Below are 9,864 nucleotides of genomic sequence, written 5' to 3'. Positions count from 1 at the left end.
CCTCACACCCTCCAGCAAGTCTCACCACCCCAGGAAGTTCTCCCTGAGTCTCCTCTTCCCCAGGCTGAGCAACCCTGGCTCCCTCGGCCCTCCTCCGAGGAAAGAGGCTCTAGTCCTTTTACCTCCTTTGTAGCCCAAGCCACAACTCCCTCCCCAAGCCACATCTCTCTCAGTAGGGAAGCTCAAAATGACTCCAGTACACCCGGAATGGTGCCCACAAAAAGGCACCAACCTGAACTGCCTGCCCACACTACTGTCTCCTCTGAGCCCTTTGTAGGGATCAGAGGTGCTTGTCCCATGAGCAGAACACCCTATCTCTCTCCAAAGCACACTCCCAGTGCAGAGGCCAGAAGATATTTGTGCAATCTTCTCAATTTGGCATAACAAAACTCACCGGTGTATCTACACTGACCTGGGAACCGACTGATGTATAAAAGCAGACATCTGCAGCACAACAGTGAAGTACCAAAATACAGAGGTTTATTGACAATTGCATTATTCATCATTTGATTTCCAAACCGCCTCCATCCCAGAAAAATGCTCTTATCAATCCTATTTGATGAGTTAAAAATGTAGTTTAGATTCCAAAGAAAGAAATCCAAGAAAATTAACCTAGATAAACTAATTTAAGGCCTAGTTGGAAGTTTCTATTTAAAAGACAGGCACTGCAGCCTGTGCAAGAAGATGCCCACTCTAAGCTCAGTGCTACAATGTCAATTACACCAGCCCCTTCAGTGCAGAAAAGAGCCTCTGGTTGACTTTTCTACCTGGTGGCCTCCTAAACCCTGTCAAGTACTGGATGCAGGAACTGAAATTGATGGCTCAGACTCAGCCAGAGTCTAGCCAGCACAGACTCAAGCATTGCTGCTAGGAAAGACATGTTTGGAACTAAGAGAAGTTCGTTTCAGGGTTGCAGTTAGACCACTCTTTTCCTCCTGTTTTCCCAGACGGGGAAGTGACAGGGAGTTTCAAACCTATCTGAAAGGTACAAAGACACTGAAATGCCAACTTTTCATGGCTATTTCTACTCTTAGCACTGTCCTATGTATTTCACTTCCACTGTCTGGAAAGGGAAGTCTTCATCCACCATGGCTGACATTCACTGGACTGAGCCCTTGCCTAAGCACCATCATCACAGGGTGTTTTAGTCCTCATCACAGAGCCAGTCCCAGGGAACCTGGGCTAGAACAGCAGCAGACAGAGGCAGGTAAGGCCACTTTTTCTTTGGTGAACCTGAACAACTCCTGTTTTGATACATCAGATGCAAAAAGTCACGATGAAATCCACTGAACAGTAAGCACCTCATGTTAACAGTCACAGCTCATACCTCTGGATATGATCAGAAAGTCCATGCAGAGAACAAATGATGGGAGCTACCCTCCTCAACATGTGTTTGTTCAGAATATGCACATCTTCCAAACATGATTTAAGAGCCAGCACAACCAAAAGTTTGGTATCGCTAGTCTTTGTTTCTCCAACTAGGATAGTCTACAGCATGTCTCACAACAACTACAGTGCATGGTTTGGGAGAATCCATGTACTTCTCCCAACCTTACTAACAAAAGTCTGAGGCAGTTGAAGGCAAAAGTAAGGCTGACCAAAGACAAGGGAGTCACTAACAGAGTCAGCACAGACAAATGAATGCACTGTGGTAAAGCCAACAGAACCAGTCCTGATTTTTGCAGGGTACAAAGGAAAAACTTGTGCAGAAGCTGAGGCAATTCTGCACTGGTTAGGTCAGAGCTAGTGACTGGACACTATCGGACACTCTGTGATTAACTGTACACTTTAAGTAGCTTTTGTTCAAAGAGCACCATAAAGCTATTGTTTGCAGCCACATCTTTACCAGAAAATGTGCAAGCACTCAACCAGGATACTTGAAATAAAAGTCCTCTAGAAGCACCTTCATGGAGCAGTGTCTTAGACCAATACCATCACTGTTCAAGAGCTAGTTGTAGTAATCAGATTACTGACAGCATCAGAAAGGCCTGAATACTCTGGGGAGGGGAAGAGCACTATATTCATTAACCTATGATGGTTCATGAGTATAAAATAAACTTTCAGCATGTGTTGGCCTTGTATCAGCAATCATGTGCTGCAAGGCAAGAAAGGAGAAAAAGAACCAGACAGAAGACACTCAAACCCACAGCACTATAGTTCCAGTAGAATGTATTCACATTCAAGTGACTGCTACCAGCTCCTGTGTGAGGCTGCATCCTGTGCCCCCGAGGGAGACACAGCCTGCTTGCCTCCTGCAGAAGCTGTCTGGGGTGGTCTTTTGGTCCTCACCATTTACCATGTTTTACATGTTGACTGTATGGATGCGCCAGACTCCACGAGAGCATGCTGAACCATTGGCTAGCTGAGAACCTCAGTGATGAACTCACCACAAGTAGCACTGTTTTTCCCCAAAGTTACACTAATGTTGCTCCAGGCTACTCACCCAGACAGACCAACTCTCACATTTCCCACCGGGGACCCTTTCCCTCCCCAACCCTCCCTCCCCAAATCATCAGGTTAACCACCCTTACAACATTTAAGCGTGAACCTCAATCATTGGCCTAATGACCTATCCACAAACAGCAGTCCGTAAACTGACCTCGCAACCACAGACAAGCATTTCTGTGCAGACTCTGTTAGTGACAGGGAACAGATGACTAATAGAATGCAATACTGGACTTTCCACCGGGTGGATTGAGGACCTTATTGTGTGAGCGCGGCCTTGGCCCTAATCGGGGCTCATGATTGTCTATCTTGGGCTCTGGCTCCGAGCATCCCTCCTCTTTGCCAGCACCTTTTTTCTCACCTCCATCTTCCAGCTGTGGTTTTATATTTTCTGTAGCAGAATAAAAAGAAAAGGAATTAGATCAACTGGCTGTTGCTATTCTGCAGTGCACAAAGTGCACCTCTCTGGCAGGCTGCACTATTCCCCATGTCTCCCATCCATAGCACACCAACGTTTCTACATCTGTTCATTTTTCTTGCAGAAAATAGGTGCTGAGGAAGAATTTAACTTTTCATAACAATTCCTCTCTTCCTTCAGCGATCTTTCTAACAAGGACATGTCAGCTGAGCAATGTCCCTGCAGAACTATTTTGGCAGTTTCACACAATTAAGAGATGCAAAGCACCTATTGATCTTTACACGTTGACCTTGAAAGCCATATTCCCATCATTCTTTAACAACCACCAGCTAAGCAATAATACATTTTTTCAGTCAGCTATTTGTTCTTTACAACTACAGGCAGCCAAGATTGCACAACTGAAGGAGATAGCAAGGGAGAAGGAAGCAATCTGACAGGATTATTTTTTTTTTCAGTATCTAGGAATTCCATGTGTAACTATATACACACAAGGCATCAATCAAAGTATTTTCTCAATGGAGGAGAATAATTTCTCTGAGACAAGTGATTCAATTTCTGTCTAACAGAAAGAAAACTTCCCAGTTTATATTAACCTAAACACCAGCCTTAGTCTCATGTTTTTAAGAGGAAGCATAAGAAACTATTCCTCAGAGCTTAACTTCTTCAAGAGACAGGAATTTATCTTGCTGACCTTCAAGCTTCTTTGGTGTTTCATCTTCTTTCAAAACAATGTGATCCTGCAAAGAAAGCAAGAACTAATCTTAGAATATCATTGTTCTTAGTGTCTTCCACAAAAACCTTCGCAAAGTTTTACTTTGTTTCTGATCTAAGTTTACACCTTTAGCATGGTAAAAGCCAACAGCTGCTGGCACTGTTTGCTGCCCTTCGTCCCCTCCACAGCTACATAACCCCAAAAGTAGCAGTGGACAGTAACTCCTGCCAAGGTGCACATCCCACACAATTCACTGAAACCCAGATGAAGACATTACATTAGTTCATCAGGAGTTTAAAGCTTTGTCTCTGATAAACAGTTCAGTCCAAAGGTCTGGAATTACCATTTGTGTCAAGCACCCATTACCTCTCAGGAAAAAGCTGGTGCTCACTACAGCCCAAGGAGCTCTTGAGCACCCAATGTACATGCAGCAGTTACTGTCTTCAGCAAGTGTACACAGCACCCAGCAGCCAAGTCATATCCCTGACAATCCCAACTGATTCTTGGGATTTCTACCCAGCAATGCTTCAGAAAAGCTTGCATGTTTTCCCACCCATGAAATATACTGTCTCCTTTCCATCCCAGTATTTCCCTCAATTTCCATGCTCTAATTAAAGACAGGAATTTCCAGAGCGTTGTCTTCCATTTAGTCTGGAATTCACAGGAATAAATGTCACTTTTAAAAAAGTGACTAAAAAAAACCCCCAGCGACCAGCCCAAAGAAGAGACGCAGATGAACAAAGCAAAGCCCCTTCCAAACCACCAGCACTACCCCTGACAAAATCCACCTCCCAGCCTTTTAGTCTCTTTTTCCCTCCTCCTTTCTTATGACCCAAATCCACCCAAATCTACTCCACTGTGCCTCTTTTCTTCTAAAGGCTCCAGGACATATTAGGCTGCAGCTTGTCATTCAGCAGTGAGCTGCATTTCATGGGATGTTCAGTTTCCATGCTGACATGTCAAAACTATTGCCAACACAGTAGCTACTCTCTTATTAGTATCTACTTAGAGTAAGACAGCAGGTTGTAAATCTGAATATAGAGCATTTAAATAAATTAATTGGCAAGTATTTGCAACATGTCCTCCTTTTCTAGAAACCAGATTTGGCCATAACTACAAGCCTCTCCAACTATTACATATCTCATCTTAAAATCCATGTGAAGATTTATGACTGCAGCTCACTGGTATGAACACACATCCACATTCTAATGAATAGTTTCATTGCAAACTGCTGAGATCTGATGCATCAAAGACAGCAAGCTATCAAAGAGTCTTTGGGAATAACTGCATAACTTGACATTACCCTATGTTATAGTTCAGGTCTGTCAACTTAAACTGAATACAGGCACTGCGCTGTGACAGGGCTGTGGGGTGAGCTCCTTGGTTTGACAGCAAAAGAAGCAGCACAAGTACCTTGGGCTTGTTTGGATGTGCTCGCACAACAGTGGTGGACACAGGAGACCCAAAGATATCACTTGTCTTCCCACCAGGTGGATTCATGCGTGGACGAGGCTGAGGAGAACTAGAATCCTCAAAAATACCGCTTTCTTTTCCTCCTGCAAGGCAGTTGTTGGATTATTTTTTCCTAGATGACTTAATTTTACCACACTACATTAAAAAAGATATAAGAATTTAAGACTTCTAGAACCCTACAGCCTGGACACTTACTTCTGCTTTCCTGAAGATACTAGCTGAAATCCTTCATTACAGGAATTCACTAGCAGATTCTAGATTCACGGCTGTACTCACTGCAGCTAACTGATGACACAGCTCTAGAACAGAAACAGCTTCCTTTCATCAGTTCCTAGACCTCAACCCTTAAACAATTAGACTTAGATGATGTGCTAAGAAGTCTATGAACATGCAGATGACTGATATTTTCAGATTTTCAGAAATCTGAACAGATTCATTGCTCAAACCCACTCAATTTGTAAAAATTTAACATAAAAAGGCAGACAGATCAGCGTTCCACTTTAGGAATCAGAAACCAGTTCTGTGATGCCATTCAGAGCTCAACTGTGCTGAAGGAGGTGGCAGCTCTTACCAGGAGGGTTTGTTCTTTTTGGAATGTTTTGAGGCTGTTCTGATGCTCCAAAGATACCGGATGCCATTCGGTGTGGCCTGCTTGAAGAAGAAACTTCCTCTGTACTCCCGAAGAGGTTACTACACCCTCCTCCTGGGGGCTTCAATATCCTATGGTGCAGAATGACAGAAGCAAGTGACAAAAGCTTGCTTGGAATTTCCAGCAGTTAAAATATTTAATGTCCACATTCTCCCCTGTAGTTATGAATAACTATTCTGATTTAAATTTACTTCAGGTAATTCGGCTACATCCATGAAGTATCCACTTGTAAGGAGCTGTTCTAATAAAATATACTCAAGTTCAGCACAAACACTGCCAGCCTCCTGGTCAGTCAACTTGATCATTATATGTTGTCTACTGTGACTTGGAATAGTCATCACAGTGCCACTAGAAGCAGTAAGTGAGCTACCTGTGGTGTTCAGAAGGAATGGATTAAGAGAAGACATGCCTATGACAGAATCCAACTTTCTGCTAAGCTGCACATACCAACTGTGCATCTGTGCTATAAATCAAACCCATCAACTTCTAAATAAAAGCAGATATTTCATAGCTATTAAAAATTGTAGTATTTTAGTAGCTATGCTCAGCCTTGCTCAGTTGTCACATTAGCTGCTGTAGAGTTTTACAATGGAAAGGTGGGATGCCAAAGAGCCAATTTTTTTGTGAAGATGTAAATCTATTACAACCAAAGCTCCTCAAAGTCTGTTGAGTTATATTCAACAGACACTCACAGACATTGAAGGTTACAACAGAAATGAGGTGACTCCTCGAAAATAGTCATGTGTGTCCTCGAGTAGAAAGTCCACAGTTAATACCTATTCCTTGTTCAACAAACTTCAGGTCCTGCCCTGAAAAGGAACTGAACCACTACCTGGGAGTAGAATCAATGGAATTAACTGGAAAAATAACAGAAAAAGCCTGGGAAAGTGCTGAATACCTCAGTATCAAAAATAACCTTTACAGTTATGTCTACCTGACCCATTACCCACAATCTTAGCAGCTGTACAAAAGTAGCAGTCAATCATACCTCTTATAATCTGAATGCTTTATCTGTGCCCTAAACTAACCTTTACACAAAGAAATCAGCTCTACACTGCAAGATCTTTATCCCACTCTACCAAACAGAATTCAAATGTTAGTGAATTAATACAACACATCCCTCCATAGGTCTGTGATAGAAGCAAGCCTTTTCAGGTATGCATCTGCCTAATTTCAAAAAGCAGAAATATTTGTCTGCCTGTCAGAAAATGAGCTTTGTCACCTTTTCAGATCTCAGGATGCAGAAAGCAGTTCTATTGTCTCTGTAAGGAAGGAGGAAAAAAAATCCTCTTTCAGTCTGGGAGTAGTTTGTAAGACAGAACCAGCCTCAGAGACCCTCTTTACTGGCCCATTTCACTATTTTAATCCTTAGTATGAGTGTGCATTTAAGGAAACTCTTTAGCTTGAGGGAGTAGCCAGAATTTCAGTAGACAACTGTCTGGTCCACTGCACAGTAAGATTCATATCTGAGCACAAGGTTTATTTACAGTTTTGTGTCCAAGAGGCCACAGATCCACTATACTATCTGCTTTCTTGAGAAGCCAGTGTTTGCTGCCTCAGCAGAGTACCAGGAAACTCAACTCACACTTTACAGTAATTTTAGTTTATACTGGTATTATGCCAGGTTACATAAGTATTTTTGTCTAGTAGCCCGATAAGTTTGCTCTTTCTTCCTTTGGGAAAAGACAGAAAAGGGAAGGTGGTGGTTTGCTCTTTTAAACAGTACTGAAAAAAAACCTTAGTTTTCTAGGCAATCAAAATCTGCTTCTTCTCTTCCTCTCCTCCAGTAGACCAGAAGTCTGTCAATTCACCTGGAGTAGCTGAATTAAGAACTCTCCCCAGTACATTTAAAAGCTTCTACTAATTGCTTTGTTCTCTTCTGGCAGGCTTGAAGAATTTTAATTAGTTCTTGTGGTCTTTCCCCCCCCCCCCATTCTAACACAGTTGATTTGAATGCCCTTTCCTTACTAAACCTTTCAGCTGACCTATGGACCTATGGAAGAGATGCCTAGACCTATCCATTACTTCAAGACACTGGCTATATAAACAAACACATCTGTAGGCATATTTTTAAGATTGCTACATGTAACATTTTCAGTCCCACCAAGTAGTTGTGAAGCTGTTGGTATACTAAATGAGCTGAGGATACATAAAAGCAATTCATCTTTACAGTGTGCAACAACAGCAGAAAGAACTCTGTCCTACTTTGCTTTTGGAGCAACAGGAGCTCTCAAAATGCAATTCCTCATTTTATTTTGGAAAAGCAAGACTTCCTTGACAATACAAAGCATCATTATTAAAGTTTAATAAAACTAGGCAGTTGATTCAGCAAGCCAGTTTTATCTCTAGTAATCCAGTTAATGTGTATAGTGATACAATTATTTAAGTGGAAGCTTTAATTTAAAACATTTTTAGCGTAATTTACTTCTAGCAGTAATATACCTGTATTATGGAACTCTCAAAATGCAAAGCATTTGTTTGTAATTGCCTCACAAAAATTTTCACATTAGGAGGAGTTATTTTTCCCCACTTCCTCAGCTGCTGGCAGTTGCTGCAGGGATTTTGAGTTGGACGTAGCTTTAATTAATGAAACTTCTATACATCATCAAGAGCTGCATGAGGATTTACATTATCATCAAATGAAGTTTTCATTAGGGAATTAATAAACTGGGAAAAGCGTCCTTAAACAGAATACTTTCTGCTTTTGCTGGCACAGGCTGTGTGTCAAGAGTGACCATCTCAGAGACCCCTGTATGGAGAGCCCAGTAAACACACTGTGCTGCAGCATGTGCTGTTCAGGACCTGTTCATGCTGCTGCCTACACTGCTGGAGCGTGTCCACAGCCACAATGCCAGAGAGCAAGCTGGAACAAGACCACCTTTGCTTGCTGTCAACTAAAAAGTTCTCATGGTCTGCAGTCTAGACTCTATCCCGAAACCCAATTTATGAGTAATATGTGGTTTCACAATTGCAAAGAGAACAGAAACTGCTCAGAGACTATATTAAGGGCAGAGCATCCTCAGAAGCATATTAAAACCAGGTCATAGCTTAGAGCGAGTGGAGTAAAAGACAGACTTAAAACACCCTTTCACGACTTTTAAAGACTTCCTTCCTTCCCTGCCGAGCACACAATTACCTCTCGGATGGATTAATCACTCCAGCTCCACGATATTAATATAGGTGCCCTCGTCCAAGTATAACAACAGATCTCAGCTTCATACGGCTAAAACAAGCTCACATCTACTCATGCCGCCGTTTGGGCTGGATCCTCGCAAAGCTTCACAGGGCGCGACCAGACCCCGCTTCCTCCCCGAGAAGATATAAACGGGCACGGAACCCCTCAGGATCCAGAGCCCTACCCGGCAGGACCCAGTCGCGCTCCCTACGGGCCGGGCTGGGCGCCGAGCACCACAGCACCAAGGGACCGGCCCTACCGCTCCTCTGCCTGCCCCACGCGTGGCCCCGAGCACAGGGCAGTGGCGTCGTCATCCCCGCTCGACCCCAGGCCAGTAAACCGAGGCACAGCGTGGCCCCCCGACAGGAAGCGAGCAAAGCCGCCTTGCGCTAGCCCCCGGCTACCGGCGATGGAGGAGACGGAGAGGACGCGCCGGCCGAAGGCAGCAACAGTGCCCTCAGCAGAGACCCGCTCCCGCAGACCCTCAGCGCCGCGCCCCCGCCCCCAGCGCCGCGCCTCAGCCGGAGCCGCCGCACGCCACAGACAAAGCCTGGCGCTGCCGCAGGGCTCCTTCCGTTCCTCCGGTCACCCCGCGCTGCTGGCGCTGCCCCACTGCGGCACCTGGAGCTCGGCTTTGCCAGATCGGCCTCAGCGTCCTGAAACATGGTGGCAAACTCGGACTCAACCCCGCGCGCGGCACTTCCCTCGAACCGCAGAGAGCGCGGACCGGCCCGCCCTGCCCTACCCTACCCTACCATTGCCTTCCACCCGCCCATCACGTCGAACAGCCTATCGCGTGCAGCCCGCCCTCTCGATATCCCGCCTGTCCGGTGAGCCCCAAAGAGGAACGGAAGCTTGGAAAGGGCTCGCCCCGTAGTTCCTCCTGTCCGCTCTCCATTGGCTACGCCTGGCGGAACACACAGAATTGCAGAGCCATTGGCTGGGAGAAGGCAAAAGGCGAGCAGCGGGACGGGGCTTAAAGGGGCTGGTAG

At 44.6% G+C, this 9,864-nt stretch overlaps 1 protein-coding gene across 1 annotated transcript; it reads right to left on the bottom strand.

The window, feature by feature from the left end:
* Positions 1 to 458: 458 nt before the first annotated feature.
* Positions 459 to 9,613, bottom strand: JPT2 (Jupiter microtubule associated homolog 2). The gene is made up of 5 exons (XM_005150654.3): positions 9,494 to 9,613; positions 5,620 to 5,768; positions 4,989 to 5,131; positions 3,555 to 3,600; positions 459 to 2,836 (listed from the first exon to the last, which is right to left on the bottom strand). Exons 1-5 carry the CDS (start codon positions 9,535 to 9,537, stop codon positions 2,658 to 2,660), a joined length of 561 nt encoding a protein of 186 aa, XP_005150711.1. The 5' UTR covers positions 9,538 to 9,613; the 3' UTR covers positions 459 to 2,657.
* Positions 9,614 to 9,864: the final 251 nt, after the last annotated feature.

This window comes from Melopsittacus undulatus, chromosome 8, assembly GCF_012275295.1.
Source record: "Melopsittacus undulatus isolate bMelUnd1 chromosome 8, bMelUnd1.mat.Z, whole genome shotgun sequence".
NCBI classification, from domain to species: domain Eukaryota; kingdom Metazoa; phylum Chordata; class Aves; order Psittaciformes; family Psittaculidae; genus Melopsittacus; species Melopsittacus undulatus.
Note: the sequence above shows the minus strand (reverse complement) of the source record. Positions and strands in the feature narration are given on the sequence as shown.